Raw genomic sequence first — 17432 nt, forward strand, 5'->3', positions numbered from 1 at the left:
GCAACCTCTTCTAGGGGCCATGGTGTGCGCACAGCCCCGCAGGCTCCCCTAGGGGCCACGGTGCGTGCACAGCCACGAAAGCTCCTCCAGGGGCCATGGTGCAGGTGCAGCCATGCAAGCTCCTGCATGAGACATGGTGCCTGCACATCCATACAAGCTCCTCCATGACCCCAATGCTCGCACAGCCCCGCACCTCCTCCAGGGGTGCCCAAACAGAGCCCCGCAACTCCTCCAGGGGTGCACGCAGAGCCCCGCAGCTCCACCAGGGGTGCATCCTCAGTTCCTCCAGGGGGGTGCACGCCCAGCCCCGCAGCTCCTCCAGGGGTGCCCGCCCGGCCCCGCAGCTCCTCCACGACCCCGGTGCCCGCACAGCCCCGCCCCCCCGGTGCCCGGTGCCCGCCCCGCCGCTCCCGCAGGCCCCTCCCGGTGGCGCAGCCGCGGTGCGGGACGCGGCGCAGGGCGCGGCGCGGGCGGTCAGGGGGGCCCGGGGCAGTGTCCGCCGCAGCCGCCGAGCCCTCCCAGCCCCCTCCCGGCCTCGCCATGCACGGACCCCGGGACCCCGGGGCCCCGGCCCCGCCGCGGGACTTCGGCGGCATCGTGCAGACCTGCAGCGCGAACGTGCAGCGCCTGGCGCAGTGCAGTGAGTGAGGGGCTGCGGGAGAGCGGCCGGGGGGCTGGGAGAGCGGGGGAGTAGGGGCTGGGAGAGAGGAGAAGGGCTGGGGGGAGAAGGGAGAGAGGGAGAGGGACTGGGGGCGCTGAGAGGGAGAGAGGGGAGCGGGGCTGGGGGGTCTGGGAGCGGGGCTGGGGGGTCTGGGAGCAGGGCTGGGGGGGTCTGGGGGGTCTGGGAGCGGGGCTGTGGGGTCTGGGAGCGGGGCTGGGGGATCTGGGAGCGGGGCTGTGGGGTCTGGGAGCAGGGCTGGGGGGGTCTGGGGGGTCTGGGAGCGGGGCTGGGGGGTCTGGGGGGTCTGGGAGCAGGGCTGGGGGGGTCTGGGGGATCTGGGAGCGGGGCTGGGGGTGTGAGAGCGGGGCTGGGGGGGTCTGAGCGCGGGGCTGGGGGGGTCTGGGAGCGGGGCTGGGGGGTGTGAGAGCAGAACTGGGGCCTCAGGGGTGGGGGCTGTCACGGTTCAGCGTTCCTTGGGCTGGGTGCAGAGGCCCACTAGGAAGCACTCGGAATGGGCTGTGGTTCAGACCCCCAGCTGGACGATCGGTACCATGAACTTGTCCCTGAATCCCTGGTCCTGATCCCTGAAATACTGCTTACTGAGTCACTTCATAAAGAGTCTGTGATGCCACCCCTTCTGAAAGACACTGCCTTTGCTAAAAAAGGCACCAATCGTCCAAGTCCCCTGCAGTTTTTAGAGGCTAGATCAGTTGAACGGGTTGGTTCCTCTGAAAGCTGTCGACTTCTCCAATTCCATTATACAAAGCCATTTATGTTGGTGAATCTACTTTGCTTTGGCTCATTTCCTCTTGGTGGAGGCACCGTTGCCGGTTGAACTGCTCCAAGTTCACCAAATTACATGGGTTGTGTGGGCTTTTCCTTTTTTCTTTTCTTAATGCTGCTCCCCTCCATGGAACTCGCTCCATGAGCCCCCCCCTTTCTGATGAATCCAGCTTCTCTTTCCCATGGGATGAGGTTCCACTGTCGCATGACCAGCAGCTCTCCTATCTCAGTGCTCTGCCTATCACAAATGAGACAAATAGCCTTACAGTTTTTATCAGGGTGGGTGGAAAGACATAGAACATCTGACTTAATGCTACAGTAATTAACTTTATTGCACACTATAAAAGCTTTCCATTCAAACTCCAGAAGAGACACTGAAGCCTTAGGCTTGATCTCATTTCTCCTTTCATTCCCTGTAAGGAAAACAACAAGCGAACAGGGGACATGGCTGGCTGTTATTAATTCCTCTGGGGAAGTTCTGTAGAGTTTGTATTTCACATAAAATGTACAGAAACCTGGAGACCTGGGCTGGCCAAACTGTCAATTCTGAGCCCGTTACATTACCCAGGCATGCAAAGCAGGCATTTAGTTGGTTTAAGTAATGTTAAGTGTGAGCCAGGTGGTGTGAGGAAGTCCTAACAGCCTAAAAGCGAAAAGGTTTGATGGCTGAGGGGTTCTTTCCATCGATATCCATACCCACTATCCAGAGAATCCCAGTAGAGTGCTTCAGCCCCTCCAGACACCCTGCTCTCAGTTTGTGTAGGCTCTGTGATTGCTGTTGCTGGAATAAACCAAGCCCAAGGAGTCGCAGAACCTGGCTCAGAGTGGGGCAAAAGTCATATTACCTGCTGTGGAAATGGGGCTCGTGCAAGGATCTCCCCCAGTGGAGAAAAACCTGAAAGGAGATCGTAGTGAGGCAGGTGTTGATCTCTTCTCCCAGGTAACGAATTGTGGGACAAGAGCAAACAGCCTCAAGTTGCATCAGGGCAGGTTTAGATTTGGATATTAGGAAAAATGTCTTTACTGAAGGAGTGATGAAGCCCTGGCAGAGGCTGCCCAGGGCAGTGCTGGAGTCCCATCCCTGGAAGAGTTCAAAAAACATGTAGATATGGCACTTCGGGACATGGTTTAGCAGGCACGATGAAGTTAGGCTGATGGTTGGACTGGATGAGCTTAGAGGGCTTTTCCTACCTTATTGATGCTATGATTCTGTAAAAAAAAAATGCATCCCAGAGTATCCTTCCATTCTAGCACAAATGCCATCAGCACAGTCCTTGGTATCTGCAGGCAGGGTCAGGTCTGTGTCCCATTTGTCAGTTTAACCAGACTATGGACTTTCCTGGCCTCCCTGTGGCTAACAGAGCTGTGAAATACACAGTCTTGCTTGCTAGAAGCCATGTTCAGTCTGTGCATAACAAGTTGCTAGACAACTCCTCACTGTATGAGCTAACAGCCTAGAATTCTCAGTGAGAATACTCACTGGATGCAAAAGCTAGAATCCTTGCCTAATTAATGATGAAATCCAATTGCAGCCTTAGCCGAGTCGCCTTTGTAAAAGAAGTGGCCTTTGTAAGGAGTCTGATGTTCCTTCAGCAAAACATTTAATCAGCTGGAGTGGCTTGCTCCAGACTGGAAGCAGGAATTACACTAGTGGGCTGTGACCAAATGGGAAGTGACTCTCATTGAACTTATTGGGTGTCTCAGCTCAGTTCAGCTGCCTGCAGAACTGGATTAAGTGGATCTTCCTTGGTGTGGCCTCTTTTGGAGGCCTGGTGGGGTAGCGTTTGATTTTGCGATCGATTTGAGGCAATCAGACAATGTGCTGCTGTCATAAATGATGCACCCAGCATCTTCAGTGATGCTAAAAATGATGCAACTGCAGAATAAAGTGGATCAGGGGGCTGATCTGTCAAAAACCCCATCTTCTAAGTGAGAGGGAGCGGGGAGAGAACTAGCACTTGCCTTTCAGGTAGGTTAATGGTTTGGTGTGATCCATTGTGTGGTTGCGTGATCACTGGTGCCTACACAAGGGAAACAGTGGAAGAACAGGAGAGAGGGGAGGAAGAGGGTGAGGCTGTCTCTGCTTGTACAGCAGGGCTTCAGGTTGATGGGAGCTGACCGTGAAGCGCACCACTGCTGTCTGCTGCTCTTGAGAGAACGTGTGCCAGTGTCACAAAAGGTTTGGGCTGGCACGAGGAGAAAAAATCAGATTGCGTGTTTTTTTAACTGATAGCAAGCCTTGGCTTTTCCTTATTCATCAACACAGCTCTTTAACAGAGTAAGTTTTGAATATGTAAAAGTGGCAACAAAGCGTAGTAAAGTTGTTCTGCAGCAGTGATGGCCTATAACTCCGAAAGAGCAAGGCTAGTAGGAACGAACTGTGATGTCAGTTGGTCTAAAAAGGTTGCACACGTGTAAAAGGTGCACAGACTTTTAGCTCCACAAACTTGTCTTCAAGGTACGTGTGCCTCACTTTATGATCTGAAAGTTTGTCTGGATCGTGTCTAAGTGGGGATGTTTCATACACACTTTGCATTTGAAGTGAAGAGTGTAAATGTTGTCTTGTCAGCTTAGGTTAAACGGAGAGAAATGCTTTGTGGAAAGCTAGAGGAATACATCCAAGAAGAAATTAAATAGACTAGAACTTGTGTCACTAACTCATCTTGTGATCTCTTTATATTCAGCTGCTCAGATAAAGAATTTGATGAGCCAGCTGGGAACCAAGCAGGATTCCAGCAAGCTTCAGGAGAACTTGTAAGTATTAAATGAGCTAACGTTTGTATAGGTTATCTTCAATTTCTGTCTGTGTTCTGGGAGGAACTGGGTTACTTGCTTCGGGGAGGTGCTTTATGCGATACATTTAATACAGTCCTACAAAGCAAAGATGATGAGCTACGTTAAGCAGTTTACTGGATGAGTTAATGTGTTTCTGCAGGACTATGAGAAGCTATTCAGACCTGATGGATAGGAATGGTTATAAAAGTCATGGTTTCTCTAGAAAGGGTAACGGTACATCATCTTCTGGCCGTGCTCTCAGGACCAGCCATAACAACCTCACTTGGGGTTTAGAAGAAGTGAATGCCATACTAGGTACCTGTTCCCTGCATAAGGGAAAGCAGCATGGAATGCCCATGGCTGATGGAAAAGGAGCCTGTGGTGCAGATGGATTTAGGCACTAGAAGGATGAGCAAACCTACACAGCAGCCAAAATGCCATGTGTGATTTCAGAAGAATAAAATGCCAGCAGGGGACCTTTAAACAGGCATAGTCCCAGCTGACTCCTGGAGAGACTGAACAGGGGATCGGTGTGTCTGTGCAGCTTTTACAAACTTGTGCAGCATAAACACAAATTAGGAGAAGAATAACTTCTGGAGTCAGTAAAGAAAACTTGCAAGTAAGTTCTTCCATCGTCCCTATGTGTGATGGTACCGTGGATCTCTGAATGTACAATGTCCTGATTTTTTATAGCGGCTGATTTGGGGAAGTTCATCACTTGTGGTGATGCCTCCATACGCTGCATTTGAAGGATGAGATCACAGCCCAGTAGGGAAAGGAATTTGTTTGCCTGAGCTGCTCAGTTGAGTTGATCTGGATTTAATCAATAGATTAAAGAACTAATCACTGGTGTCTTTCCAGTTAATTTCCTTGTAGAAATGTCCCTCCTCCTTAAGGTAAGAGTGGTTGCACTCCAAATTTCCAGCTGCCATACAAATTTAATATAAAACTGCATGGGTGATTTATTCAGCTCACATATATCTGGTCAGCTTATCCAGTAATACAGCCTGAAAACTCTGGTTTGTGCATCTGCTGGGCTGAATAGGTGACCTCCACTTAAGTATCTTGAATCCGTTGAATGCCAAAAAACGAGGTCTTATTTGAATATTTTGCATCTTCCTGGTTTCCACTGTTAGTCTTTGTGCGTGTGGCTGCGAAATAAAATGGGCAGTTCTGCTCTTTGTGGAGCGCGAGCATTCTTTCTGATAAACTTCAACTCTGATGTACGAGCTGATGTCTTTACATTAAGCTCAGTGTAACTAATGAACATTAGTATTGTCACACTAACGAGGGTGCTGCTGCTGTACCAGATCTTCTGCAACAACTGCTTTAAATTGCAGAAGGGCTCAAGGGAAAACCTAGCATTTCCCAAAGTAGAAGCTGGATCTTCCTTCTCTCTGACCATTAATTTTCACAAAAAATGTAAGAATTTAATATCTCAAGTGTCTATACTTTATCAAATGTACCTTTAGTCAGTCGAGTTGGTGGTTGTCAAGTGAGCTACCACAAGGAATTCAACCCTAAAAGAGTGCCTGTGTTTGCTAATTGAAGTTGTCTCCCCCTTGAATTTCTCTCTCTTATCCCATTAGAGAAAAAAAATATTTTAAAACCTACTGAATTGTCCTGGTTAGCAGGGAGAACAGAACTTCTTTGTGTCTTTTTTTTAAAGATGTAGTCCAGAGTCAAGTTCAGTGTAAAACCTAGAAGTACATCTCTGTTCCATTAGGGTGAAAAAAACCACCATAAAGATATGTGACCTCAGAGCCCCTGCCTGGTCATTATTTTGGAACCTGAAGTGTTTGGAGACTGATTTTTAGGTAGAAGCTTGCATAACTGCTTTTGGACTTCTGTTTCAGACAACAGCTACAGCACACTGCAAACCGCCTTGCCAAAGAGACCAATGAATACCTGAAGGAGCTGGGGTCTCTGCCACTGCCTCTGTCTGCTTCTGAGCAGGTAGGTGGGCAGCGTTTGTCTGGACCTGTCTGTAAATCCTTTGTTTCATTAAATTAGCTGAAAGCGCAGCATCGCAAAGCTGGAATAGGTATGGCTGAAGAGCCAGGAGCCTTTCACAATGATGAACATTGGTGAAGTAGGGAAGTGCATTAAACTGGCTGCATCCTGGCTGCTTACATGGCACTGAGAAAACAATGTTTCCCTGTGACAAACAGGTGCAAAAATTTCTCAGATGAGAATAAGAAGCCCTAAATGTTTGGGGAGAGGTAAGGATGGAATTCTGTTTCTGAGTTGATTTCTGAAAAATCATTGTGTTCAGGTGGTGCCTGGTGATGTGATTCTTGAGGATAACAGCTCCTAGCAAAGCACATGTCTATATGAAATGGGATCATGCTGGAAAGCTTTCCCTCGCCTGTGATTTATTAGCAGCTGGGGGAAGGCTGACTCACCTGCTTGTATTTGAATAAAGCCAAATACAATGAGGAAATGATTATGACTTTATGTTCCCAAATAGTCCTTCGAGTTCCCCCTCCCTATGGGACCTGGAGTTCTGTGTCCAGTTCTGGAATGTCCAACATAAGAAGGATATGGATCTGTTTGAACAAGTCCAGAAGAGGCCATGAACATGATATGAGGGCTGGAGCACCTCCCATACGAGAACAGGCTGAGAGGGTTGGAGTTGTTCAGCCTGGAGAAGAGAAGCCTGTGGGGAGACCTTAGAGCAGCTTCTAGTACAGAAAGGGGCTCCAGGAAAGCTGGGGAGGGACTGTTGATCAGGGGGTGCAGGGACAGGACAAGCAGGGCTTTAAATTGGGGAGGGGAACATTTAGATTAGGCATTAGGAAGAAATTCTTCATGATGAGAGTGGGTAGACCCTGGCCCAGGTTGCCCAGAGCAGTGGTGTCTGCCCCATACCTGGAGGTGTTCAAGACCAGGCTGGATGGGGCTTTGAGCAGCCTGATCCAGGGGATGGAACTGGATGGGCTTTGAGGTTCCCTCTAACCAAACCATTCTATGAAGGGAAGGGGCAGTCCTCTGCTGTTGATGTTTTCCGGCTCTGCTTTAAATCTCTGCCACAACACTGATGTGCTGTGGGATGATCTGTGGATATGGGTCAGCAGATGTTCTCATAGTCTAATTCTGTATTTAAAGGTTTATCTGCCAGTTGTAAGCACGGCCATGTTTTGCCCATTTGTTCAGCAAATATTGTTCAGTTAATCTCCCTCTGTCACGTGCATCTCACTGAGTGGAGTAGTGACTCCTGAAGCCTGGAGAAGCCTGTTGGGGCAGCCCAGTCCAAATCTGCAGGAGCTGGCACCAATAGGCTGAGGATCAAGGGTTGTTACTTCCAGGCAGCCCAGATGAAAGTTGTGGTGTGTTATGAGGCTGCACAGTGGCTTTATTATAGAAAAAATGAATTGAAAATATTTATTTCCTTGAAATGGGTGTTGGGTTGATACAAATTCATTGAAGAATTGCAGTACTGGAAAGCCTGCGGTTTGAGAAAGCTGTTGGGAATCTCTCTAATGGAAAACAAGAACTGACCATAGTATCACATGTCCTTGAGACAAGCTTTTTCACAACTTATTTCCCGTAACTGGGATGTCACAGCACTCAGTTCTGTGGAGGCTAAATAAGTCACTTCTGTAAAACAAAGATGAAAAGGAATATTACAACTAGTGTATTTGGAGAAAAGATAAACTGAAGCAGTTATCGGGACTAAGGGTATTTCCTGGTTAAATAATAGCAGGTTCTTTGTGTGGCATGGCTGGAAGAGACAGATTATGAACTGGTGTAATGGGTAATAGGTTCTGGAAATATGAGGCGTCCTCTGTAAGAAAGTTAAAGGCATCTTATCAGGCCAAGGGAAAATTAAGTACTACCAGGGTGGCCATGTAGAGGAATGAAGGGGAGAGGCATTGTAGGTATCCGAAAGGTATGACATTAAATGTGGTAGGTGACTGGAAGGTGATTTGAACAAAAGTAATGGTGTAGAAGACCTCTCTACTTTAGACTTAAACAGGATTGAAATCAGAGACCCGTATTGCACAGAACTGTCCTGCAGCAGGCAAGGCACAGAGCCTTTGGTAAGCAAATTAAAATACGGTGGGCTTTTTGTTCTCTCCAGTGCCCCAGAATGCTGGAGCCGAAAGATCGCTTGTGTGCCAGCATTCAGTATTGTTGTTGTGATGATGATGGGTTTTTGGAGAGTCTGACAGTTGCATTATCGTGAATGGGAATATCTGAACACTTGTTCTTGTTTCAATTCTTTAGCGCCAACAGAGGCTTCAGAAAGAACGTTTAATGAATGACTTCTCCACGGCCTTAAATAACTTCCAGGCAGTACAGAGGCGAGTGTCGGAGAAGGAAAAAGAGACCGTAGCGAGGGCGAGAGCTGGCTCCCGTATCTCTGTAAGTATTTCTAGGGATTTTGTGTTGATATGGTGAACTGCAAGCCTTGAGAGATCTTATACTTCCAGCCTCATAGCCTACTAACTTCATAGCTGGCTACTCACCCACCAGTGAGTGTAAATGGGCTTCAGTGCGTGAGTTATTTCATGTCAGATGTTCTAAGTGCTAGGCACTTATTTTGGTACGCTCCTTGTCAATGTTAATATAAGATAGAAGGGCTTCTGGCAGTTCGAAAGGTTGTGGAGGATGAGATGGGGAGTTAAAGTAGAGTTAATAGCAAAGCATTGCAGGCTGCTTTTTGCTTGACATCAGCCCTAGCCTATAAAATTTTAGTGGTTAGTTGGAAGCTCACCATGCCTTAAATTGTCTTATATCTCACAGGATGTTTCTTTATTTTCTTATAGTTTCTGTCCTGCTAACACCTCCAACGTGTGTTCAAACCTTCTCCCTGTTATGTTTTGAGAAGCCCCTGTGGCTACTAACAATTAATAAAGAAAGGCCAATGAAAGTGTTTTTCTCCCCGTGACTTGGGGTTTTGTGTTAAGTATATGTTCTTAATTTCTACCAGGGAACACATCTATCAGTTGGATTATGCTCTAAGGTTTTTTGCTACTTGTTCAGGAAGGAAGTGACAATGCCAGTTGATCTTTGTAAAGGGCCTGGCTGCTTTCGATCTCTCGGTTGCCTCCAATTTGGAGAGACAATCTGAATCTAAAAATGAAATCTAAAGATGAATCTAAATCCAGTCTGAATTATCCTATGTTAAATCTGAGAGCTGAATTCACAGTGGCAGTCTCAGAGAGCTCTCTGGACAACATATGCCTTTCCCTTCAAGATTCCTGTTGATTTTGTGAGATCTGCCAGACTAAACTCATTTCTCTCTTGCAGGCTGATGAGCGGTTCAGAGAAGAACAGCTTGTTTCGTTTGATAGGTAACAGTCTCTTAATGTATAGTTTGAACTATGTATAACTAAAGGTTTTGGGGTTATCGTATGTTGTATATATATAATATTGTAACTTGAGGCAGGGTCTGATAGCTGAGTGGAAAGCAAAAATATCTGAGATGCAATTATTACAATACTTGCAAACTGCAATTGAAAAAGTTCATTGCATATGACTGTGTTTTATCCTCCTGAGGTGGAGGTTGGGCAGTTACTGCCCAGAGGGGAACAGGAGAGTCCCCAGCACATGGCAGTAGGAGCTCCTGGTTTTCTGGACTGTGAGCACAAGATGACCAGGCAGGATTTCCCTCACTGTGACTCTTTCCACAAAGAGCTGTGTGTGTATTCATGGATTTGGGTGTTATCTTTGAAGCCCAGTTGGAGCTTCTACAGAGTAATGGTTGAGGCAGCCTTGAATTCAGGAATCCTGAACATTATGCACTGTTAAAGTAATCCTAGAATGTGCATAGGATGAAGGGGAATGGCTTTAAGCTGAAAGAGGGGAAATTTAGATTAGATAACAGGACGAAATGTTCTCCTAGGAGAGTGGAGAGGCCCTGGCCCAGGTTGCCCAGAGCAGTGGTGGCTGCCCTATCCCTGGAGGTGTTCAAGAGCAGGTTGGATGGGGCTTGGAGCAACCAGATCCAGTGGGAGGTGTCACTGCCCATAGCAGGGAGGTGGGACTGGCTGGGATTTAAGGTCCCTTCCAACCCAAACCATTCCGTGATTCTATGATTCTATAAAACAGTGTTATTGTCACCTGCCAGACAGTGATATTGGTTCTGCAGTAACAGTGTGCCTGCAAGATAGGTAGGTTTGTAAAGCGTCGTACCAACTCTACAGTGTGGTAAAGAGAGCTCAAGACACCCCAGAAGTATCTGTGGTCACTGTGTCAGTCTCTATGTATGTGTGTTTGACAAAACTGGGATGAAATCTATTGTCCATAACTGTAGAAATCCTTTCAGTTTCTAAATCAAGACACCTAAATTACATCTCTCATTTCTTCAGCCCTCCTCTGAAAACTGCACTGATGTGATCAGCTGATGGTGTGCATCCCCTTCGTCAGCCCTGAGCTCTCACAGACCGAGTAAAAGCCCCTCGGTTATAGATGCTGTGATGGGTGTGAAGACCTTGCACACTACAGCAGTGGAACTAGAGATTATCTGTTCATACAGAGGCTCTTAACTCTGCAAGATATAGTGGCACACAGAAGCTACTCCACATTCAAAGTTGTTCCTGTGTGCTACATGTCAGAAACTTCTGCCTTAAATACCTGAAAACCCTGCTGTCCTCCCAGAGCTGGATTGCTGGAATAGTCAGCTCTCACCCAGTCATGTAGTTTATCTTCCTTTCTTTTAGCACTTTGAGACTTTAAAACAGTATTGTATTCCTAACACTGGAACATTACGGTGCTTTCCAGCACATTTATCTTTGTTGATCAGAGGGAGATGCTGCCCTTGAAGACCTTTCTACGCTGAACATAAGGGTGGCCTTGTGTCCTAGGTACTGCCCTCACTGTCACTGCTGTGACTCGGGCAGCAGATATGAAGCACCCACTCGGCAGGGGAGAGGTAGACGGGGGTGCAGAGTTATTTGGTTTTTAACCTATCTTTTAGTGTTTGATTTAATTTGAAGTTCTTTCTAGACTCATGAATTAAAATCCTAAACCACTTTATTATTATCTCCAAATGTCAGATAGCAAGTGAGAATCTTTGAATCCGAACACCTTGTCAGGTGTTCTTTTGTTCTGGTAATCTTGTGCTTCTGGGCTCCTCTCTTATCAAAATTCTGATTTCTCGCTTTTGGGGGGATGGTGAAAGGGAAGGAAGGCACAGGTATTTGAAAAATAAAACGGATCTGAACAAAGGTGGTCTCCCCTTTAATGGCATAGATAGCCGTCATGTCCTAGAACAGAGTAGTCTATGCATGTAACTGCTCTCCATTTCCTTCACTTTTCCTGATTGGTCCCTTTTTCCCAGTGGTTGCCACAGATCAGTCCTGTCTCTGTGCAGTCGCATCATCAGGGCCCTGAGGGTTGTTCTGTAGGAAACATCAAGTTGAACTCCCTGGTGCTTTGCTGTAAATGAAGCAAGGAAGTACCCCCACACAGAGAAAGTCACGCTTCCTTTCCATCTCTTTGCAGTGGTGAAGATTGGAACCAAATGCAGTCTCAGGAAGAAGATGTGGCAATAACTGAACAGGACCTTGAACTCATTAAAGAAAGAGAAACAGCAATCAGGCAGTTAGAGGTGACAAGTAGCACCTGCACAGTTAACAGTACTGAGAGATAAACCAAAGGAGTCATGCAGTGGTAACTAATGGGCTGGGCTGAGGAGATCTGAAGGTGGAGTTCCTTGTAGAGAGGATTGATGCCAAGATCAGTCTCCATGGTGAAGGACACTAGGTGTATTTTCCTTCGGTGTTGACAGCTGGTCCTTCAGAGATGGTAGGAGCAGCTCATGTAACTGTAGGCTCTTGTGTTAATCCCAAGTTTTGTAGAGAGCAGTGTCAAGTCGCCTCATTCGGGGAACAATGGCATCTACTCTGACGCTTGAGCAAAGGTCAAAAGGGGTACCAAGAATGAGAATTAGAAAAACTGTAACCAGTGTTCGTTATAACTTGTTAAATTGTTGTCTTCAGGCAGACATTTTGGATGTCAATCAGATATTTAAGGATTTAGCCATGATGATTCATGACCAAGGAGATATGATTGGTAAGTGTGTTTGGATACAGAAAGTTTCTTCACTTGATTATGTTTTGCCTATGTAGATTAAATTTTCCAGTATTTTGTATAAAAAGTATTGTATGTCTAATTAGGGGGTTTTTTTAACACTGAAGCTCTGAAATATTTTACAATTACTTCTCCTATTTTTCTGTAGATAGCATAGAGGCAAACGTGGAAAGCGCAGAAGTCCATGTGGAAAGAGCCAGTGAGCAGTTGCAGAGAGCTGCCTATTACCAGGTGAATTCTGGATGCTTGTGTTATTGTGTTGACAATAACGTTGCCATTGGGCAATAATGGAACAGGCATAACAAGACACATGCTGAGGGCTGCAGCACACCAAACATTGTTAAAAACAGCTTGTGCAACTTGGCACTCGCTCAAAATCATGCTGCAAGGAATAGATAAAGCGTTTGTCAAAAACACAGTATTGAAATTAGCTTTCTGCTTCAGAGGATGTGTGGTCAGTCTGTTCCTTCATGTAGGAGTACTCAGCCAGTTTAGGTGTTTCACCGTCTTTGCTGTGGTAAGAAGTTAGCAGAACAATTAATAAGAACAAGTTCTCATGGTGCATCTGTCTTGTAAACATACCAGCCAAGACCTGATGTGCAAAAATCCTTGCCCAGACTCAAAACTTCTGGTGGCAGGGTTTGCAGCACTCTTCTTTCTAACTGTTGAGTTCCTGTCCTGTAGTCTGCCCTCCCTGTCCCATCAAATCTCTTGCAGTGGGTCTCAATGCTGCTGAAATATCTTTTCTGTACAATAATCCATGTTTTCTATAGATCCCTTCCATCGTTATTGCCCCTGTAGTTTCAGGTTCTGTGAAGGAATAAGGGTTCTGCTTCAATCAATTTCACTGCTGAGACTTCAGGTTTCCACACAAGATAAAAAATGTGGACTCTCTGAAGCTGCCAAGTGGGGAGGTCCTAGAAGGCAATAAAACTGCAGTGCTGTTTAGCGCAAGGGAAAGTAGCTTTTACTACCTGGCAGCATTTAGTAGTGTTCTCTCTCCGTGGCTTCCTTTATAAAGTTTTTAGGTGGGTTATCAACGCAAGTTTGGCAGCTATTGGACAAGTATTGGATGTGTCTTACTGAATGAAGGAGGGAGTGGTTATATACAACTATCTTAGATGGCCTTAGATGCCAAATTAAAATATTTGGTGTATATGGACAGACTGGAGTTTGCCCTGAGGAATAAGGTGATCAAAGCTGGAAAATCCAGATACAGTAACTGTATATTAAATCATGGAAGTGCAATACTATTCCCACATCAACCCCAGGCGGCCAAGAGGATGCGTTTGGGGGAACTGCTTAGCAGTTTTATTAGTCTTACCTGCAAAATCTAAATACCTAGAGATGTTTGGCTTTCCTTTGGAGCTATGGTGGTGTCCTTTACGATGAAAAGCACCTGTTGGCTGTTGCCAAGTTTTCTTTTTGTGGCCAACTTGAAGTAAAGCTGGCATTTTCCTTAAGAGAAGCAAGATTTGTCACATTTTGACTTAACTGTATCTCTTGGACCATTGTGCTCCTAAACCTGAGAACGCTTACCTGTAGGATCACACAGTTTGAGGAACACATCAAAGCATTCAGACTACTCTGGTTTCTTCTCTTGGATAAGTGTGGTATTGTGGGTGTGCTGGCTTACCAAATTTGACAGTAACTCATAGACTTTTTCCTTTTGTCATCTGTTCCTGGTGTCAGTGGCTTTCTTTTTTTTCTTTTATTAGAAGAAATCCCGAAAGAAGATCTGTATCCTGATCCTTGGTCTTGCTGTGGCTTCTGTAATCATAGGACTCATTTTCTGGTGGATAGGAAAATAGTAGTCTCATTGCTGAGATATTTTTTTTCCCCTCGGAGCAAACAGGCTGACTGGTCTCGGAAATGAAATGACCACCCAAGAGAGCACAAGCTGGAACTACTTCTAGTAATAGATATTAGCAACTAATGTGCAGATAACTAGTATTTGGAATTAGTGAACCATGGAGACAGTATTTATCAGTTTATATACAAATTATATTGTTTTATGTAACTAAAATCTTGTGGTTTTGCTTTCTGTAATGTATCATACCCTGTCCCAACTGTATGCTGAAGTGTGATCAATAATTGGAGATGTCTTATTTTTGGCAAGTGGCACAACTTTACCGTTCCTTGTGTGTAGGTAACTTTGTTGGACTGGAATAAGAATGACGTTCAAAGAGGGTACAACACCGACTCACATTACCTTAACCCAGCACTTTCTAAAGTCTCCAGTAACTGCCCCATGGTTTTATTGGTCTCCAAGTGGCTGTGGTTCCAGATTCTCTTGAAGAGAAAGATGTTACAGGTTTGAAAGGCAAGAAGTAGTATGCATGGACGATAGCTGGAACCACTGTGTGCTGCTCAGTTTAGCCTTGAGATTTGTAGCTTGTTTAATTTTCTGAGTGTGGTTGGGGTTGTGTTTTTCCAAAATACATCATTTGAGGACAGGATATTCTTGACTTACAATCTAACAGCACCACTTCCTTAGAGAAATTAGCTGGTGGTTTGTTATTGGATAAATAGATATCTTCCAATGCCGACTCTCAAGCACTAGAAATACAAAATTCAGCTGCTTGCTCCTAATTGTTTTCAGAAGTTTCCAGGGAGAAAAATCACACAGAAGATGAGGAAGTGGGCACCTGAGTTTACAAGCTAGCAAGATAGATGAGTATTAGCTGCAATCTTGCTTCTGAAGAAGTACTCTTGAAGCCCACTTGTAGTGTACTAGTAAATAGTGTGTGTGGCTTGTGAACATCTGATATTTTCCATTCTTTATGAAACAAAGTGCACAAACTGGCTGAGAGGAATGCTAGATTGGTCAGACTGAGGATGTGCGTGCAAGTGAAAGAGATCTCTGGTTCCAACCGTCTTGCTGATAGATCTGGACAAGCACGTAGCAGCCACTCTCCACTTTGATGTAGCTCTGAACTGATGTGCACAGCAGGAGCAGGAATCTGTCGAAACCCAACGGAGTGGGGTACATGCAGCATACTGACCCATTTTGTATTTAATCCTTATTCCATGTCTCCTGTATAATAAAGTAAATGTGAAAAGCTGGGAAGGGAGTCTGTTCTCCCAATTACACAGTGGTTTGCGTTATCGCGCCATCATTCCATCTAATACCCATCAATAAACACTTCAGAAACTATGTTAGAGCTTCTTTCTCTTGCCGTTTAGACAATGGTATGATTGCAGTTCCCTCTGGAAGCCTGGGAGAAGAAACGCAGCAACAGCAGTGTTTCCTCCAGTTTTAGTTTCATGGCTTCTGATTCTTAAGAATGAAAGTAGCTGAAAACTCTGAATTACTTTTATGTGGATGTAGGCAGAAGTGCCCTGTGCAATAGCTGATTGCAGAAAAAGAAATCTGATGCCTGGAATGGTGTTGGGTCAATTTAAGTATTTGCCTGTTGCCAGAACTCGAAGCCTTTGCTGGGCCTGTACAGTAAAATGTGATCTGAAGGCAGGGGAACCAAGTGTTGTTCTGCTTGTTTGAAATACTCCTGAATGGTAGAGCCTGCTGTCTTGTGCGCTTGCCTGCTGCAGGGGGACAGGCATTCGGATGTCACCTCTAGTGAAATGAAAGCGTTTACTTACTCACCATGCTTAAAAGAGACCCTAGGAGTGTTATCTGTAGGGTCATAGAATGCTTTGGGTTGGGAGGGACCTTTAAAGGTCTCCTTGCCCAGCCATCCTGCAGTAAGCAGGGACAGGTTGATCTTGATCAGGTTCCCCAGAGCCCCATCCAACCTGACCTTGAACGTTTCTAGGGATGAGGCATCCACTGCCTCCCCAGGCAGCCCATGCTAGTGCCTCTCCACCCTCAGTGTAAAAAATTCCTTTCTTGGATCGCATCTAAATCTCACCTCCCTTCGTTTAAATCTGTTATTCCTTGCCCTGTCACAACAGGCCTCACTAAAAACTGTCCTCACCTTTCCTGGAGCCCCTTTCAGTACTGGAAGGTCACTATAAGGTCTCCTCAGAGCCTTCTCTTCTCCAGGCTGAGCAACCCCAACTCTCTCAGCCTGTCCTCATACGGGAGGTGCTCCAGCCCTCGGATCATCTCTGTGGCCTCCTCTGGAGCCACTCAAAAGCTCCATGTCCTTCCTGTGCTGAAGGATTTATCCTTACTGAAGCCTGTTTTGGTCTTTCGGAAGCTGGAATTGGGAACACCAGTCCAGCTTGCTGTAATTACTTGACTCCTTTGTCCTCTTTCTTTCCATCACTGAACTTTACAGTGGAACTGCTGCAGATGTTGTTTTTAATGGCAGTCATGACTGATGAAAATCACCATCAGAAGCTTCCATCACTATTGCTGCAGCATTTCCTGGCTTCCAGATGTGTTTCCTACCCATCCGAATGCTGCTGAAATTCATTCTGTGATGCCTGACACTCACTGTGGGAGTTGTAGAAGGGACACGCTTGCTCCCCGCATTGCTCAAGGGTGAGAGGGGCTCTGAGGAACAGCTCTGCAGCCTTTGGGGAGCTGCGACTCCCTGGGTGAGGGTGGAGAAATGGGACTTTTTCCCTAATATAGTCTCAATTTGGGCTGAAGCCAATTGTGAAAGATAAAACAAGGCCGAGTGTTGGGTCCTGCACTTGGGTCACAACAACCCCATGCAGTGCTCCAGGCTTGGAGAAGAGCGACGGGGAAGCTGCCCTTCGGAAAAGGCCCTGGGGGAGTTGGTCGACAGTGGCTGGACGTGAGCCAGCAGTGACCAAGAAGGCCAACAGCAGCCTGGCTGGGATCAGCCACGGGGTGGCCAGCAGGACCAGGGAAGGGATTGTGCCCTGGACTCAGCTCTGGTGAGGCCGCAGCTTGAATCCTGAGTTCAGTTTTGGGCCCCTCTGTACAAGAAAGACATTGTGGGGTTGGAGCGCATCCGGAGAAGGGAACGGAGCTTGGGAAAAGGCAGGAGAACAGGGGTTGTGGGAGCAGCTGAGGGACCTGGGGCTGTTCAGTGTGGAGGAGGCTGAGGGGAGACCTCGTCGCTCTCTGCAGCTCCTGGAAAGGAGGTTTTGGTGAGGTGCGTGCTGGTCTTCTCTTCCAAGTAACAAGAGACAGGATGAGAGGAAATGGCTCCAGTTGCAGCAGGGGAGGTTTAGATTCAGTATCAGGAACAGTCTGTTTACCAAGAGCAGCGAAGCCCTGGCAGAGGCTGCCGAG

General features: G+C 46.5%; 1 protein-coding gene across 1 annotated transcript; it reads left to right on the top strand.

Moving 5' to 3' along the window:
* Positions 1-496: 496 nt before the first annotated feature.
* On the top strand, positions 497-15416 carry STX12 (syntaxin 12). Its single transcript, XM_069875275.1, has 9 exons — positions 497-640; positions 4129-4198; positions 6076-6175; positions 8450-8587; positions 9476-9519; positions 11672-11777; positions 12169-12241; positions 12408-12490; positions 13978-15416. The coding sequence occupies exons 1-9, from the start codon at positions 541-543 to the stop codon at positions 14068-14070; spliced, it is 807 nt and encodes a 268-aa protein (XP_069731376.1). The 5' UTR covers positions 497-540; the 3' UTR covers positions 14071-15416.
* Positions 15417-17432: the final 2016 nt, after the last annotated feature.

This window comes from Phaenicophaeus curvirostris, chromosome 23, assembly GCF_032191515.1.
Source record: "Phaenicophaeus curvirostris isolate KB17595 chromosome 23, BPBGC_Pcur_1.0, whole genome shotgun sequence".
Taxonomy (NCBI): Eukaryota; Metazoa; Chordata; class Aves; order Cuculiformes; family Cuculidae; genus Phaenicophaeus; species Phaenicophaeus curvirostris.

Bases quoted from the DNA above. Each gene is read 5' to 3' on its own strand.
- STX12 (XM_069875275.1), top strand. From the start codon at position 541: ATGCACGGACCCCGGGACCCCGGGGCCCCGGCCCCGCCGCGGGACTTC. The intron at 8,588-9,475 runs GTAAGTATTTCT...TCTCTCTTGCAG, and splicing joins GAGCTGGCTCCCGTATCTCT to GCTGATGAGCGGTTCAGAGA. The intron at 11,778-12,168 runs GTGACAAGTAGC...TGTTGTCTTCAG, and splicing joins CAGCAATCAGGCAGTTAGAG to GCAGACATTTTGGATGTCAA.